At 34.0% G+C, this 19619-nt stretch overlaps 1 protein-coding gene and 1 long non-coding RNA gene across 2 annotated transcripts; both read left to right on the forward strand.

Annotated features, from left to right (window-relative positions):
- The first annotated feature begins 15126 nt into the window (after positions 1 to 15126).
- LOC111058058 lies at positions 15127 to 15519 on the forward strand. The gene has a single exon (XM_022345559.2). The coding sequence runs from the start codon at positions 15127 to 15129 to the stop codon at positions 15517 to 15519; it is 393 nt and encodes a 130-aa protein (XP_022201251.1).
- Positions 15520 to 17628: 2109 nt separating this feature from the next.
- LOC120355068 lies at positions 17629 to 18563 on the forward strand. Its single transcript, XR_005573409.1, has 2 exons — positions 17629 to 17828; positions 18288 to 18563. It is a non-coding gene; the product is annotated as an uncharacterized LOC120355068 (long non-coding RNA).
- The last annotated feature ends 1056 nt before the right edge of the window (positions 18564 to 19619 follow it).

Genomic DNA, 19619 nt, shown 5'->3' on the forward strand with positions numbered 1-19619 from the left:
TTCCTTACTAGGATCGTCTGTTGCAACCAATTTTCTAAATATACTGAACAAAACACGCATTGAACAACGTCAGGTGCTCGCACAAATTTAAAACCCTGTTTAGCCATATCTTGAGTTGACAACAGACTCGATTCTAATTTCCAACGATTATCAAATGTTAATAACCTCAATCATTCGTGCATGAAAATCTGATCCTGTGATAGCATTTTTTGCACTGTACTTGCAGCTTGTTAAATCACAACTGATTTTTAGATTAATGTTTACTTGTTTTTAAATCTAATTCTGTGCCATAGTAATATATTCTTTGTTTGTTTCCACTAGTAGTAACCCACTAGTAGCAGAGATGGAGCATAGCAGAGAACACAGGGTTGGAGGCGTGAGTTCGCGAGCAATTTGCCATCGCATTTCCTTTGAAAATGTAGCACCTGACATTGAAAATGTGCTTCAAAACTCAAAAGCTCGTGTTTTCGAGATAATAAGAGAACACGCTGCACGTTTCGAAGGAAATGTTAAATGGTTTTTAGTATAAATGTATTATTGTATAAGATGGTAGTTTTAGAATCAGAGGAATCCGAAGCTGTTTCATCCATTGTGAATCTTCATAGCTACTCGGCCATAGGCATGAATGTCTTGGAGAGTTATAACGAATTGAATGAACAATTTATGTTAGCAGTTAGGAAAATTTTAAGTTCATTCGATAACTTTGTTCGATTTGGGAGTGGGTGGGTGTTGAAGAAGATCGACTCGCTTGATGTAAATGTGATTAGATATAATCCAATATACACAAGCAGTTATATTCAAACACCCCAGTTCATCAACAATAAGAAATGTGTTATCAATATCAAAAATTTTTCTGATAAAAAGTGTTTTCTGTGGAGTGTTCTAGCCTATTTTCACCAGAAGCCGAATAACAGTCGCTTAACGGTGAAATATTTGAGCAAATTTGCTCACAGGCTGAACACTCTCAGAGTTAATTTCCCAACCACCGATCGCGACATAAAGAAATTTGAAATTCTCAATACAGACATCGCAATTCATGTTATCGCGTATGACAACAAAAAGTTTTTCCGCTATCGAACAAGCATATTCCGTACGCGTAAATACCAAATTAATCTTTTAATGTTGAAAGGTGATGCAGGAAAAACTCATTTTTGTTTAATTAACACCGCGAATGGGAAAAACGGATTGTCGCGTCTTCTTTCTCACCTTTCGAAAAATAATCGTCAAGTAGCTGTTTGTAATTTCTGTTTTCACAGATTTACAACAAACAAATCTAAAAATTGTGATGGGAAAGCAAATTTGATGAGATATCTAGAGCTTTGTTCAAAGTTCCAGTCTCAGAGAACTTCATACCCAAAACGAGGTGAGACAATCAAATTTAAAAAACTCGGTTCGACTTTGAAGAAAAAGTATACAATCTACGCGGATTTGGAAACATTTGTTGTGAATATGGATGATAATGAATCTGAGGATGTACCTATTACCAGAAGTTACACCCAAGAAAACGGCGCATCATATTCCGTGCGGCTATTGTTTTGTTGTAATTGATGTGAATGGAGATATCGCGTACGGCCCAGTACTCTAAAGATCGAGTAATATCAATGAAAAGATCATGGAGAAATTTCTCAAGGAAATAATCGAACTGGGTGATTTATTGAGTGCAGATATAAAATGTGGAATTCCGATGGAGCATTTAAGTGAATGTCAGCAACGCGAATTTCAAAATGCTGATAAGTGCGGCCTTTGCGATGAAGTTTTTACCGAAACAGACACAAAGGTACGCCATCATGCACATGAAAATGGAAAGATTTTGTGTGCTGCTCATGTGTCGTGTAATTTAAATACTCGAACTGACGATACGATTAGCTGTTACTTCCATAATTTTAGCGGATTTGACAGTCATTTTATTCTAAAAGCTCTCGGAAAATGTAAAAAAGAAATTTCCTGTATCGCCAATACATCAGAAAGATTTTTGACATTGACAGTGGGAAAAATCAAGTTTTTAGATTCATATAAATTTATGAATGAATCTTTAGAAGTATTAGTGCACAACTTGGTAGATAGTACAGATATGGAATCGAAGTTCAAACATCTGTTTTCAGTATTTAATGACCCTGATCTCGAACAAAGGCAACTCTTGTTAAAAAAAGGAGTATATCCCTATTCGTACATATCTTGCCCTGAAAAATTCGCTGAGACTTCTCTCCCTCCGATAGAATGTTTTTATAATGATCTTAACGATACACCCCTCCCCCAAAGAATATGAGCATGCACAAAGAGTGTTCTCAACATTCAAGTTGAAATCTCTCGGCGAGTATCATGATTTCTATCTGTGCCTAGACGTCATGCTATTAGTTGAGGTTTTCGAAGAAATGAGGTCAACGCTTTTTAGGTCATATGGCCTCGATGTGACTCATTTTCTTTCGCTTGCTCATTACACTTGGAATTGTATGTTAAAGTTCACCCGGGTTGAACTCCAATTGATTAGCGATCCCGATATACATCTATTGTTTGAATCAGGAATGCGCGGTGGTGTTTCGTTTATTGGCAAGCGTTATTGCGAAGCCAATAACAAACACATCCCTGACACATACGATCCCACAAAACCAAGTAACTATTTGCTTTATATAGATTGTAATTCTTTGTATGCGCACTCTATGAATCAATTCTTACCTTATGGAAATTTCAAGTTCCTCTCAGAGGAAGAAATCCATGCTCTTGACTTTACAAATTTGGAGAGTGAATCAGAAACTGGTTATGTAATTGAATGTGATCTCAAGTACCCACAGGAGTTACATGATATGCATGCCAATTTCCCTCTCGCTCCACTTCATCAAATTCCTCCTAGCGAATTGTTCTCCGAGTACCAAACCAATGAGAACGGTCAAACTCTGACTAAAAAACTCATGAACACACTTTTTGATCGAGAGAGGTACATTGTTCATTACATGAATTTGAAACTGTACCTTCAACTCGGATTGCAATTAACAAAGGTACATCGCTCCATTAGCTTTTCCCAATCGCCTTGGTTGAAGAACTACATTGAGTTCAATACCTGTAATAGGCAAGCCACGAAAAATAAATTTGAAGTCCCTTTTTTTAGACAGATGAGTAACTTATGCTTCGGAAAATCGATACAGGGAAATCGGCATCAATGTAATGTTCAAATTATCACAGACGCCAAGCGTCTAGATAAGTACATTTCAAATCCCCTATGTAAACGCTGGCAGATAATAAGTTCGGATGTGATTGCGGTTTTCTCGCGAAAGTTGGAACTAAAAATGAATAAGCCAATCTATTCAGGTTTCTGCATCCTGGATTTGAGTAAACTACACATGTATGATTTTTTCTATTGTAAATTGCAAAAAATCATACCATGGCAACGCATCCAGCTTTGTATGACTGATACAGATAGCTTCCTCTTATCGTTGGAGACACCCGACGTCTACCAACTGATAAGAGAAAATCTAGAATTGTTTGACACTTCAAATTACCCAGCTGAGCACGAATGCTTCTCCAATGAGAGGAATAAAGTTGTAGGGAAATTTAAGGATGAGGCAGCTTCATTTCCTTTAAAATCTTTTCTGGGATTACGGGCGAAATTATATTCATATCTTGTAAATAATGAGAAGGAGGAAACTGTAAATAAGTGTGTAGCAAAAGGTGTGAAGACACATGTGAAAAATAGAAAACTTAGTTTTGACTTGTATAAGAAATGTTTGATTGAACGATGCCAACATATAGAAAAATGTAATATGTTGAGATCCTTCAATCATAACATGCATCAAATTGAATGCGCAAAGGTTTGTTTAAGCCCGTTCGATGACAAGCGCTTTATTGCAGAGAACGGAATCGATACATTACCATTCGGTCACTACAAAATAGCAAACTGATGGCACAGATCAGTGTGTGTGTAACGAGCTAGTGACCAACACATCGAATTCTGTTTCAAGCGTGTCTTCACACAAAGAAGAAGAATGAGTAATATTAGAGCAAAATTAGCAGCAGAGCTTCACTCTGCTGCACGTGTAAATTACCCCACACGCAGATATGAGTTGAAGAATGAGAACGATTTATATCAATCAGATCTGATTGAGATGGGTAGCTTATCTAAATTCAATAAAGGATATCGTTATATTTTAGTTGTTATTAATTGTTTTACTAAGTACGCTTATTGTATACCTTTAAAGAATAAGACTGCACAAAGTGTTTATAATGCACTCGAACCCATTATTTGTAAGAATAAACATATGCGTTTTTTCCAGACAGATGGAGGGAAGGAGTATTTTAATAAGCATGTGAAAGATTTGTTAGATAAGTATAATATCAAGCATTATTCTGTTTTTACTGATAAGAAAGCTAGTATCGCTGAGAGATTTAATCGTACAATAAAATCAAAAATATATCGATCTTTAACTGAACGTGGGAGTAAAAACTGGGTTAATAACTTACAAAATATTGTAGATGATTATAACAATACAGTACACAGTAGCATTGGAATGCGACCTAAAGATGTAACTAAAAAACATCGTAAACGTGTTTTAGAATCACTAAACTCTGCATTTAATAGACGATTCAAATTAAAAGTGTTGAAACCAAAATATAAGCTAGGTGATATTGTGAGAATTTCTAAAAAGAAACAGATATTTGATAAAAAATATCTAATGAATTGGTCATCCGAATATTTCCGAATTGTGAGCATACATCCCACAAGACCTATCACTTACTCATTAGAAGATCTTAGTGGTGAGATAATACAGGGTAGGTTTTATCAAGAAGAAATTAAAAAAACACTTTCGAATGAATCTGAAAGAAATGTTTATTTGATAGAAAAAATATTGAGACGAGATAAGGATAAGTTGCTTGTGAAATGGATTGGATTTCCACAACCATCATTCATAAATCAAGAGAACTTATTAGAGTAAATAATAATAATTAGAGTAAGATCACATGGTATAATTTTATCGAATCACATTTGTTGTAAATAATTAGAGTAAGATCATATATGATGTAAATAATGTACATTATAATTATCTATCCACATTTGTTGTAAATAATTAGAGTAAGATCATATGATGTAAATAATGTACATTATCTATCCACATCAATGATAATCATTGTAATATTCTTTACATTGTGTGTGTGTTTTTTAAATAAAAACAACTTGAATTGAATGTTCGCTCTTTCATTTCTCATTTTTGTCATAGAGAAGTGCTAGTAGCATGTGGCACAAGGTGACTAGATGTTGAATGGGTGAGTACATCTAGTCACCTAGAAACGCTTCATTACCGAGTGAACCAGACACATGAAACAGTTCTGTTTGTATATCTCACTTTCTCAACATGAACAAACTCGACATTGTAAATTTCGATAAGTTAATTGCACAAGAGGAAAAGCCTGTATGGTGTAAGAATGGTACATTGATACCGCATAACGCTAGAATTCTCATTGTAGGCCCGTCTGCATGCGGTAAAACGAATTTATTGTTCAACTTGATTTTTTCCAAAAATGGATTGAGATTTAAACATATTTATTTAAATACTAAAAGCCAATATCAAGATAAGTACTTGTTTTTAAGAAAAGTCTTTTCAAAAATGAAAGGTATTGAATTTCATGTCAATGATATTCCCGAGAGAATTCTCCACCCGAATAAAATTCAACAATTTTCTCTTGTCATATTCGACGATTTACAACTTAGTCACACACCTCAAATAAGAGATTATTTTACTATGGGTAGACATCGTAATATTGATACAGCATATTTAATTCAAAGTTATGGTGCAACACAAAAACATTTCACCAGAGATAATGCAAATATGATTGTTATATTCAAAATTGATCAATTATCACTCAAATTAATACATAGAGACTATGTGGGTGAAGATATTTGCTTCAGAGATTTCAGTAAATTGTGTTCAAATGTGTGGAATTCTAAGAAGCATAGTTTTCTTACTATTATGACCGAATGTACAGCTAATAGTGGAAAATATAGACAGGGTCTGGATAACTTTATTGACATTCAGTAGAGAGTGAGTAGCAGTGAAAGAATGAGGATGTCTCGTAGAAGACAAAACGCTAGTGTTGCTCTAATCGATAAGATTAAGAAATTGAGGAAAGTTATTAGAGATAAACATAGAAGCATTGTACATTTTGAAAAGCAATCTGACGATTACAGAGAAAAATTTTTAAACCAATTATCACGCCTTTAGTTGAAATGGGGAAATCTTCTCACCACTCTGATCAGAGTTTTATACCAAAAAAGGAGGAACAAGAAGAAAGTAGGGAATTGGGAGAAAAACATGATGATGATAAAACAATAGAAGTTGCATCACCATCAGCAGCTGAAAAAGATCCAAGCATGAACGAATCAAGTATATTAAATTCAACTAGGCTTGAGAGTGATACAAGTGACAAAATAAAGAAGATAAAGAATCAAGTGCTTGCACAATATTTGTATACATTTCATAGTGAAAAATTGGATAACTCGATTCCTTATGGAATTTCCTACGATTCTGACCGAAAATTATATTTTATGGGTGAGATGGTTGTTAGCTTTGATAACTACTTCTTTTATATTGATAACGAAAAATTCCGAATTACACATGGACTATTAGAACTGTTATTTGCGCAAAGACCAAATTCATATCTCTTTGATGAAAAAGATCTAAATAAATACAAGAAGATTTTATCAATAACAAAAGTTCATTTGGATAGACGAGGATATGTGAAACGTAACAGTGGTGTAAAGTCTCGCTTAATTCAAATGCTGTTTCCTGTTAAAAAAACAAGTAAGAGAGGTTCTGGGTTATTGAAATTTGCAAAAAATACTTCTAGCAATAGAATTTACCAATATTATGACAACTATGACGAATTGGTTCAGAGACTTCATTTATTAAAATCATCAAAACTTGCTGGGCACTCAGCTCATGATGTTGAGATTGCATCAATTATAGAGGAATTGCGTGTAGGTAAAATTATTGTTTAGTTGCAGAATAAGTGTGCACAGATTCGGAGGTAAAAGCGAGAGAGTCGCTGCGAAGAAAGACATTGTATGGAATGAACCAGATCTTACCAGTTTTAGTGAGAGAATAATACAGGCAATTAATCAACAGGGTGTTAGTGAATCTCTGCATTCATATTTAGATTCACAATTATCTAATATAGTTAAGAATATTGGATTGAACAAGATCGAAAAGGAACACATCTTCAGTACATTACAACAGTTATCTGACAATATCGATAGGGGACTTAAAGAGAAATCTATCAATTTGGAGAATTCTCTTCATGATCTCAAATCAACAACAGAGATATTCAGATCGCACTTGAATACGATCAAAACAAGTTGACAAGAATTATTTGGATGAGAAATTGAAAGTTATCTCAGACAAGATTAAAGATTTGCAAGTATTAGATAGAAATTATCTAAATACCAGATTGAAACAACTTAGCACAGAACTTTTTACTAGAGTAAATGAAACTCATTCATTATCGGTTGATAAGGAATATTTGGATAAAACTGTGCAGGCATTGAATAACATTGTTATAACAAAACAAGAGTTTGAAGATCGATTATCTGCAATGACTAATACGATAAAGACAAATCTTATGGAGGGGATTGAACAATTTGTTTCAAAAAACGATTTGAATACATTGCTAACTACGTTCAGCGAAACTTATGTATTGAAAAATGATCTGAGTAGTGAAATGCAAGCATTTATTAAGAAAGATGAATTACAAGCTACACTCAAATCAATTCATGAGGAAATAGCAACTTCAATTAAAAATACAGAGAATGATGAAGTGACGAGATTACAATGTTCGGCTGCATTCACCGATTATCTCACTTTATTTATACATCGAATAGCATACCAAATAGTACGGAATTATGCTAAAGTTAGTTTCCATATGAATTGGATTGAGGCGAAAGAGCATAATTTGACAGAAGATCAAGTAGGTGATTTAATCACCGATAAGATGGGTCTCTCAATCTACAGCGATGTTCTAAAACCCTAAAGTCAGGATCATATCAATCTTTAACCGATTTTCACTATGCAAATTGCTTGGGAGAAATAGCTAGCTACATTCTATTTCAACATTCACATGCATTTTTTCCAAGCTGAAACAAGATTATGTACGAAACGTATTAATGCTCGAATTTGAGATGAATTAGAACAGAGATGCATTCGTCCTTGTGAACTCTGCAAAGTAAAATTGCAAAAACGTGACAATACTCAAGTATTGAATTAGACCGGAACCGCATTCGTCCTTGTAAGCTATGTGAACTAAAATTGCAAAACGTGACAATGGTCAAGTATTGAATTAGACCGCACCAGCATTCGTCCTTGTAAGCTCTCTGTTGTGAAATTTTGAAACATGTTAATCATCAGCCAAGAGCAGAATTGGTGCGTAATGATAACGCCCAAGGTTGTCTCACGGTAAGCTTATCTATAAACGTTGCTACATAGTGTTGTGAGATGAGTGAAAACTACAACAAGAAATGACAATGTTTTTCAGTTTGATAATATGTTAAGAATGTAAGATTTGGTGAGAATGATTTATATCAATATAGATTCAGAAAAGAACTTTGAATTCACTATTATTATTCCAAAGAATATTCAACTGTGCTTGACACATAAAGAGTTTTGAAAAGATGGGATTTGAATGTTACTGCTGGACATGTATTCTTGAAAGAATGATAAAATCTCATCCTAGTTGTCAAGTACATCTAGAATTTATGACAGTAAGAAGTTCGTTTCACTTAAATCTGGCAGTGTTCGTTGTGTGTACAACCCGTTGTCAAGAACATGTTTCAGTTAAATCTGAGAGTAAGATATTCATTTCACAAGAAGTTCATTTCACTTGAATCTGTCAGTAGATTGCCTCTCTCTCACACATATCTCTCTCTCTACTATTAATCATCAAATAGACCATGACTAAATGTAATTGAGCATGACTGAATGTAATTAGCCATGACTATATTAACTAGAGCATGACAAGAGAGAGAGAGAGTATCATCTTCCTCTCCTTCTTCTTCCTCTTCTTCTTCTTCTTCTTCTCCTTCTTCTTCTTCTTCTTCTTCTTCTTCTTCTTCTTCTTCTCCTTCTTCTTCTTCTAGAGAGAGAGAGAGAGAGAGAGAGAGAGAGAGAGCCTCTTCTCCTTCTAAGGGGGAGGTGGCGGTGGCAGGAGAGGTGCGGGAGAGGTGCGGCAGGAGCGGGGGAGGTAGGATGGGTGCGTGGGGAGGGGGGAGGGGGGGAAAAGTCATAAAAAAAGCGTTAGTTCGTACAAACTGCATCTACTTCTAATGTTTAAAAATTGTTTAGTTGTGTTTGTTTTATACTAACAAAGAGTGATGTGATAATATGGTTCATAACAGTTTTTTGTTCTCTACAGATTATAATGTTGGACAAATTAATTGAGAAAGTGACTACACATAGCACAATGGAAATTTCATCTGCAACAAATTTAATGAATGACACATCATCATCTTCTTCTTCAACTTCTTCACCATCATCACCTGCAATTCCAATTGATCCTGCACATCATGATACATCTAATTTAGCTTCTAGAAGACCTCATAATAATTGTAGTAGTAGTAGTGATTTATATATAATAGACATTCAAGGATTTAAAGACAATAATGGAGAACTAGTTGCAAAAGAACTTGTAATTCTAGAATCTACAAGTGATGGAGTTAGTGGACACCAAAGTGTAGTAACTAGTCATTATTTTTTCGAACAACCATTTCCAAATACCTACTTGTCAACAAGTACAAACAATCATTATAATGGTTTACAATATAGACATGGACTGAGGTGTGGGGAGGGTGTTCTAATAGGTAACAGCAATTACTACCCTACACTAGTTTTAAAAAAGTTATTGTTGATGCAATTGAAGGGTGGTTGTTCAATCTAACCAAAAGGCATAGAAATGGAATAGAAATATATGTTTATGGGTTTAAAACAATGACTCTCCTATACAAACAATTGGATGGTTTGTTTCTCTCAAACACAATTCACGATTATGTTTGAATTATTGATATTTCGTGTAAGTATGCTTCTGATTTTAGTCCACCAAACCTTGATGCACTGTTAAAAAAATGTACTTACATTATTGGAGGAAATATGTCTATGTATACAAGAATCTCTTGCATCTACAACACAGCGGAATAGTGTTGATAATAATTTGCCTTTGTCTTCATCATCATCATTGTTGGGTGCTGATAGACATAACTATAGATGTTCATTGCAGATTGTCCATGCTTTGCATGGCTACATCAAAAAATCAATGTTGAAATTAAATATGAATATGTAATTGATTTATGTTATAACTATTGTATATATAAATGTACTTTGTGTGTGTGTGTTTAAACAATATATATTATTTTATTGTCTCTCTCTCTCTCTCTCTCTCTCTCTTCTCTTTTTCCTACTCCACTTACTGCTCAAGAGATCATGTGTAAGAAACAGGGGGTTTGTTTATGAAACCTGCTTTACATCAAATCAATACTTGGACTGGGGTGACATTGAGCGCGCGCGCGCGTGCACTCGCTTATGGCGGGAAAAGATTTTGAGGTTATGTTACCCAGGGGGGGGGGAAATCTAGTTTGAGGTTAGAAAAGAAAAAAGGAGGGAAATTTCAAGGTCAAGTGATGTCACTGTTCAGCTGATGACGTCACTAACCAGCTGTCACATGACATCACAACTCTGCTTAGGTGGCAAGGAGTGGTGGGCGACACTGGGGAGGGGGTGGGATGGGCGAGATAGATTCAAATCAGCTGATTTGAACTGGGGTCTGTCATAATTATCCTACTAACTGCTTAATAAAGGAAAAATAATGCTTCCATGGAATAAGACATACAATATAGAAATAAAATAGAAATTGCAACTGTGCAATGCATTTTCCCATTAGAGCCAATGTGTTACAAAATGACGAATCCCACAGCAATGCGGGTTGCCTATCTTCACTAGCTGCCTCACTTTCTTTGTGTTGCTAGTCCATTCCAGTTAGTATAGAGTTCAGTGACTGTATTTATGCTACAAACCACTCTCTGTCTCAGACAGCACCATCGCGCATGCTAGCAATGGGTTTTTCTGGTTCCATTCAGTCAGATCTTTGAATGTAACGCTCTTTGTGATGATGGTTACCGAGCACTGTAACTGGAGCCAATTGTCATTCTATTTGATGAAGATATTATTATCCAATAATGATTTATCTTTAAATTCAATATAATAATCAATATATTATCATTTTATTCAATAAAAGAGAGAGTACTTTTGAAAAATATAATTAATAAAATATAACAGTTGTTATTTAACTGATGTTAAAAAACACTATAACTAAGTCAGCATATTGTCATTTCAAAACAAAAACCAAACCCTCAACCTCCCCTTTTACATTTGAAACATCAATAAACATAACTATTTGAAAAACCTCTAATCCCTTCCAGCATATTGCAATTTCAAAGCAAAAACCTAACCTAACCTTATGGAACATTACTAAATATAATCCAAAAAAACCTAATCATTAACCCCTAACCCCTTCACATTCAATAATTTAGATTTCAAAGCAAAATCCTAACCCCCTAACCTATCTTTTCACATTTGAAACATCAAAAAACATAACTCCAACTGCACCCTAGCCCCTTCAAGCATATTGCAATTTCAATGCAAAAACCTAACTCATCCTAGTAACACATAATTAAATATAACCTTAATAAATCCTAACCTCTAACCCTTTCACATTTGATACTTTAGATTTATTCGTCATCTTTAGAACAAAACATAAACATGTGGTTCATTTCATGATCATGTTCACAAACATGTGGTTCAAAGCCAAATTCCAACCCCTTAACCTATCCTTTTACCTTTGAAACATCAAGAAACATAACTCTACCTAGACCCTAGCCCTTTCTAGCATATTGAAATATCAAAGCAAAAACCTAACCTATCCTAATAAAACATTATTAAAAATATCCCAAATAAAAACTAACCCCTAACTCTTTCACATTTGTTGAATGATAGACAAGGATAGCAAAACCATTGCAAATCGTACACTACCATTATAACGTGGACCTCACTATAGATACTCAAATAATACTTTTGATTAACTATGTTATAACTGTGACTGTTGCTGGCCGTTACTCTGTTTCTGAGACAAAGAGAAGCTGCTCCTAGAGAGACAAAGCTGGCACAGAGAAGAGGACAGAGAACTCATCTAATGTTGCTCTAAATTGGTGATCAGCATTGTTGAGTGGGTGTTGAGGGGGTAAAGTGGGTGACTAACAGTTAGTTCTTCAACTCGCTACGAGAGATCAGTACCATCGACAGGCCTTCCCCGCTAATTCAGAAATCCCCCTCCAACAGTTGTAGTACTCTGTCACCTCCTCCCCTTGCTCTGCTATTGTCATTCCACATCAACATTCAACAAAATAAAAACAAGTCACGATTGGCAATTATCCAATATTACTAGTAGATGATCGGCTTGCTCTGCTCTGCTGGCATTTCAATTTTATGAAGCGCATACGCACACAAGCATACACCATACAGTGAATCACACACTAGTACAGTAACTTCTCAGTTCTCAGAGAGGAGAAAGGAAAATATATTTTCTGTGTGATACTACAGTACTCCATAATTTCCCTCTCAGTATTATCTCATGCTGCTGATATCAACATAAAAGCTGTTGGTCCTTTTCCAATATAATTCATAATAAGTTTGGAATTATTTTATTTCTATGAATGCATAAATTAATAAATAAACGAGTCAATTCTATTACACATTAACAAATAATCTGATAATGAGATCCTTCTAGATTAATTTTTATCATTGATTAAATTGAGGCTCCATCAATTATTGTTATACGTTTTCAATTCAAAGTGAAACTTCAAATCAAATAGTTTATTATTAAATCACCATACCATCTATTCATATGATTAGTCCATAATTAAAAATTAAAGTCAATTAAAATTATTCTGGGTGATTAAAATTATTCAGTTATTAAAATTATTCTGGAAACTGGGTGTACAGAAAAAAGTATTTCATGCTTTTTTCTATTTGACTACTTGCTAGACAGCCATATTTATTTCTGAGTACAAAATTCATGAACTCAAATAATGAATAGATCACGAAGAAAACAGAAACCTCCATAATTTATTTCCTTTCAATAATATATTTTATAGTGAAGAAATATAAAGTAATAAATTTGTTGACAGTGCATGATATAATATATCCCAGAATGAAAATTCAATTTAATTCAATGGAATTGATGGATGCAAATTATATAAAAATCTGCATAATAAATAATTTACACATTCTATGAAACTTATTTAGTAATAGGCTATATCAAATAATAAATAGTCTATTATTTTTGCAATTACTATAACCTTCTATTAGCTATCACTATATGAAAAATTACAAATAACTACTGATACTATTCTAGCATATTATGATAATATACGGTTAAAAGAATTTATCTTTTTTCTATCTGTATGAACTTGTGACCCCCGTGGTTCAGAGAACTTGCTCAAGAACTGTTTCGCATTGTAATCTTTGAAACCCTCAACTTTTGATTATACAGAGTTTATGAAAATTAATAAAGCTGCTAAATATTTCTCTTACAATAATAATTTGACAGCAGTTTCCATTGGGAATGTTATTTGAAATGAAAAATTACTCTAAAAATATTACTCTGTCACTTCAACATCTTTGACACTCATATGGATCCAAAATCATTTTTTTTTATGTTTGATACATGATTTCGATACATAGTTCCAAGAGAAAATAAATAGTCAAAACTGCAAATTGATAATTATATCAACCCATATCATTTTGCTGATACAAAAGTTGTAAAGTATAAAGAACCAGCTAAAATCATATGTCAGCGTGTGTGATAGCTCCCAAATCAACGTTAGTAGACAGTCTACCAACTTTGCTCCCAAATAACCTCAGATGATGTTACGAATGAATGAATGGAAAAACTGTAGTAATTGCATGCAAAGAATTCTTCAGCTGACCAAATGATAGATCATAACAATTTTTTTCTTATGCACTTTCAATGTTATTTCTATATCCTGGAAAAGGACGAAAGAGTGAGTCAATTTGTTGTCCAACGAACTTGACCTGTAAAAGGGTTCGGAGAATACATGTTCATAATTTGAGAGGATTGATCAATTCTTTCTAAAGTTATTGTAGAACATACAAACAGACAGACAACGACTTTGTCCTTCAGTAAGTCAAAAGTTAAAACTCACGCTAGCTCAATAATTAGTCTATACAAAACCACTATAAATGAACAAAATATATTTACTAAGCTTAATTTATCATGAATACCAATAGAATATACAGAGGGTCTATAAAAGAACTCTGGGGTTTAAAAAATGTATATTTTTTCAACTATAAAAAATAGCAAAATTTGATCAATTCCTTTGAAACAAGCAGCTCAAAGAGTTTTACTCATACCAATTGGGAATGTTTCTCTCAACAGTTGGCAGTGCTGCGGAGCGTTGACCTTGAAATGACGTAGCGGCTGCGGCAGGCAGTCAGTGTCGTCTGGACTGCCACGCTATGGCGACACCTCAACAAAAGGCTCAATGTGTTATTTGGCTCATAAAAACTAATTCTGTTGTTACTGTACAAAGAAATGTTTTGAAGCAAAAGTCGCCGGGTAGGCCGCGTGTGTCTCAAGAGAATGTGGACAGAATCCGAGCTTCATGCACTCAAAGCCCTAAGAAATTGTTAACAAGACGCAGTCTGGAGTTGGGGTTACCAAGAACAACAGTCCATAAGGTAATTCATAAAAGACTTCGTTTAACTGCCTACAAGATTCAACTTTTACACCATATTAAACCGGCAGACAAGGTTCGACTTTTCTGTTTCCATGCTGGATAAAATTGATGAAGATAATGATTTTTTTAAAAGTGTGGTTTTTAGTGATGAAGCTACTTTTCATGTGAACGGAACTGTAAACAGGCATAATTGCAGAGTTTGGGGTTCAGAGCCGCCCCATGAGTTTATTGAGTACGAACGTGACACGCCCAAAGTGAATGTTTGGTGTGCTCTTATGCATGACAGAGTCATAGGACCCTTCATTTTTGACGAAAGGAATATAAATGGTGATGTCTATTGTGACATGTTAGAGGAGTATGTTTATCCTCAGTTGGATGACATTGAGGCGGAGAAAGGTTTAGTTTATTTCCAACAAGATGGGGCGCCACCACACTTCAGTTTGCGTGTCCGTGAGTCACTGGACGCTCGTTTCGGCAACAGGTGGATTGGAAGGAAAGGACCTATTCCATGGCCACCAAGGAGCCCTGATATGACTCCGTTGGACTTTTTCTTCTGGGGGCATATCAAGAATCTTGTATATGTGGAGAAAATTCTAAATGTTCGCCATCTCAGGGAACGAATAGTGAATTGTGTGGCGTCCGTTCCCCCAGACATGCTCGCCAGGACATGGGAAGAGGTAGAATACCGTTTCGACATGTGCCGTGCCACTCACGGAGCTCACATTGAACTTTACTAAGTTGTTAAAAAATCTTGAAAATATAGGCTTTCTAATCATGTATAAAACATGTATGTATTTTTTTCAAATCATAGCGGTTCGTTTGAAACGATTGCCGGAAAAAGGGCACATAGGCCCATGTGCCCTATGTCAGGCAAGGTCCTCAATTTATTAAAATATTTTGTCTTAAAACCCCGGAGTTCTTTTATAGACACCCTGTATGAGCCCAAAGTTAAACAATAATATTCAACATTCCACAATAACATCTATATTCACAACAAGAATAGAAAATACTTCGAAATTCATCAGTCCTTCAATGTTACGAAAAGCAATACTATGAAAATGAAAATACAGTCGAACCTCTGTATAACAAAGTCGATTATCCCGAGAAAAAATTCGCTGCTGAGAGGTATTCGTTATTGAGAGGTTCTGTCAAGAAAACTGCCACGACCCTATGGATCTTATAATATCGTATCACGGCGGTAAATAAATGAATATGGTACATAAAACATATCATTGCAAACGTAGGTAGGGTACCTATTAGGCCAATATTAATATAAAAAATTAAAAATTTATGCTGTTGAAAAAACATGTTTTTCTAATATTTTTAGAATCTAATAAGTGAACTCACCAATTTATTTCCAGAAAGCTTGATTTGTACTATTAGTAGAGCTTAATAAAAGTACATACTCTGTAGCAATATTCTTCAACTTTTTACACTACTATTAGATGGAATGCAAAATATGGTTATTTTGTAAATAACTACACTATAAATACTATAATAACTCAAATTTCCTATTTTATTTTTTTTTTATATTTGAAAAAGTGAGTAATATCGGTTGGATTTTGCATTTGAATAAAACATCATGTTCGATAAATGACACACATCTATTCAAACAGTCGGACATGTCTGGTACACTATTTTTCAGTTTTAATCCTTGCCTGATAATTTTGAAAGCCTCTAGAACTTCTTGATCTGACGGATTCTTCTCCTCAGGTACGTCACAGTCATCATCATCATCATCATAGTCAGTTCAAAGAATTGTGAATGTGTGACAAAAGCAAGAATGGGAAAGTCCAGTCGTTCACCTGCCTGGTCTACAATAATGACAAGCTCTTGGAATTCAATTTCCCACATGTGTTTCACCCTCTATTGACTGTCTACCACCCTATCTTCTTCCTACCTGAATTGCCATTATTTTAAGTCTATTGACCTTTCTGCTGAAACTAAAGAATTCCTTGAAAATGACCGTCTGCTTCCTATACACACTACACTTTGTATGTTGAAGTCAAGAGAAAACTTTGTTTTCGAGAGGTCCGAAATTCGTTAAATAGAGGTAAATAAGCAGCAAAAACTCTAAAATGTCATGGGACCAGGTAGAAATTCGTTGTGTAGAGGATTTCGTTAGGTGGAGGTTTGTTATAGAGAGGTTCGACTGTATATTAGTTTGTTCAACATCCTACAGTTTATAATAGACAGGCCCTTATTGACAATTACTTGTGAATAGCTCCTCGAATAACAATGTTTTGAAATACTATTGTTCACGTAGGCTTCAGCAACACCTTTCTGCAAGAAGGGCGTTGGCAGTTTTGCGTGTGTCAAACTGGTTGGAATCTACAATCTACAAATTGACACCCTGTCTCACTAGAGCAACTGTGTAACAATTTTGGACATGATTATTTTTATCTTGTTTTTCTGTTATTTCGGTTCTAAATTCGATTGTATTATCAGCTTGTTTTTCTCAGTGAGACAAAGATGCACTTATGGGATCGAGCTGTACCCTTCGAATAATCTACTTTCTTGTTCTCTCCAGTTCTTTTTTGCTATTTTCTTTCTCCCTTTTTCTGTCCTTGTTGGTAGCTTTGAGTTTGCATTGCTCTTTCTCTCTAGTTTCTTTGTCTAATTTTGATAATTCCGTTTTGCTTACGTCACTGTCTTGTTTGCTACCCCGTCTTCAACGCTCGATGATCCATTCTGTCTCTGAATTTCGTGAGTGGAGGTTGTAAATTCAACTTTTTCCTTTGATTCCATTTTTATTTAGCTTATGCTAAATTTTTCTATTTATTACAATATGTAGTTGATCAGAGACAGATTTCTTACATCACAAGTTGTGATATTATTATTATTTTCTTTATTTTTTTCATTTCCTTTTTAAATATGTAAATTTTCTTGTTTGTTATTAAAAAAAAAAAGAAAAGTAATCATGTCCGAAAATTTAATTGAGTATTCATTCTAGCTGGCCTAAGTTATGGCAATTTATTTATATTTGTTGAAAACCTCATTCATCACATATGTATCCATAGTAATTTCTACAATTTCCGCTGTACAGGTAGAGCATTATTTATTTATATACTTTACTTATTGTTTTATAAGTGAAGTCTGATCAGATTATAATTAATCCCAGCTTTCCTTAAATTTGTTTTTCAGCTCTAATTCTCGTAATTCAAAATGTTGGAAATATTTCTATGCAAGTTTATATAATAGTAAAATTAAATTGATAAATAAATAAATATCAAATTATCTTTGTCACGCTGGTCAAATAAATAAATAAATAATTTAATAAAATTGTAAAGCCTTATTCAAGTTATAATTTTTCTTTTTAAAAAAATCTCTTTTGGAAGCTTCACTTCGAGTATCTTGAATTATTTATCTTTAAACTATTATTGATGAATTTATTAAAGATCTTGTGTATTGTTGATTTTGTTAAGAAGAGCAAATTCTGTATTATTGATCTCTCCTTTAGTATTACAGTATTTATATATATTCTTTTCGTTTCTCTATTATACAGCGGTCGTAGACTCGTAGACTCGTAGACTCGTAGACTCGTAGACTTGTAGACTCGTAGACTCGTAGACTCGTAGACTCGTAGTATCACAGGATGTCCTAGTTATGGCCATGAAGCTGAATCCTTGCTGACCAACTCATCACAAGGAAACCAATATTTCCAGAAAAGATCTAAATTCGCCGTAAAAAGGATACTTCAAGAACTTCTTGTGCAGTGAAAAATTAATAAGTGAAAAATTTGAATAAAGTGTACGGAGGCCTCCTCACTTCAATACACCAGGTATTTACGAAACAAACAATATTAATTTATGGAAAATTCACAGGCAACTACTTCGCAAAAATAAATGGGACAAGATAATAAATAAATTTGTAATTACTTGATTTAAATTTTGTTTATTTTTTGGAAATTCTATTTATTTGATCTATGATGTATATTAAATTGCAAACATGATTACAATCTTATTGTTGATTATTGAATATGCCTAACAATCATCAATGACAAGTAATGAATGGGGTAAATCTTGAATTGTTGAGCTGTCATATCATACAATTATAAATGTTGCTACTTAGAAGGGGTTTGAAATTAAATAAATGGAATATTTTAGTTAATATATTGAACTATATATTCAATGTATTGATTTAAATATTCGGAGGATTATTTCCTTCCCCATCTCAAAGATTAATTTCAACTGCGGTAAACTGAGGTAATATTTCAACTGTTCAAAGGTAGTTTACAAAGAATAGCTGTCACGAGAGGCAATTCATTCATTTTAAACAAAGACAGCTCATTATTTGTCTGTTGCAGTTGAGAGCGGATTGGAATGTCAACATACAATACGATAAACAATATAAAACTTAAATTTCTTATTAGGTGGATAGAACAATTCTTTTAGACTCAGTATGAGAAGCAGAAGGTGATATAATAATTGAAAAAAATAAAATATCCCTAATTCCATGTGCTAAAAATTTTATTGCCTAGGCCTACTAGGGGTGGATGCGTTTGTAATCGCGTTATCATGGTTCACTGCAGTTATCCTACAAACTTGTCCTGCACACTCGCACAAGCGCCAATTACAGAGCGGAGGTGCTCAATTAATTAAATTATTAATAATTTCACACCTAATTTACTAAATTATCAATAAATTATTTATAATCAATTAATTAAATTGAGGTGACATGGTCAATCACTCTATTATACAATTTTCGTTTGGAAAACTATTTATAAACCTTGAAGATAACAGTAAATCTTTTAATTACCATTGTATCATAAAATCAGGAAACGGGTATTCTACTTTATATGGTTATGAAATGTTTCATAACTATTAGTTCGGAGAAT

Source organism: Nilaparvata lugens, chromosome X (assembly GCF_014356525.2).
Source record: "Nilaparvata lugens isolate BPH chromosome X, ASM1435652v1, whole genome shotgun sequence".
In the NCBI taxonomy this organism is placed as follows: Eukaryota; Metazoa; Arthropoda; class Insecta; order Hemiptera; family Delphacidae; genus Nilaparvata; species Nilaparvata lugens.

Bases quoted from the DNA above. Each gene is read 5' to 3' on its own strand.
- LOC111058058 (XM_022345559.2), top strand. From the start codon at position 15,127: ATGTTAGAGGAGTATGTTTATCCTCAGTTGGATGACATTGAGGCGGAG.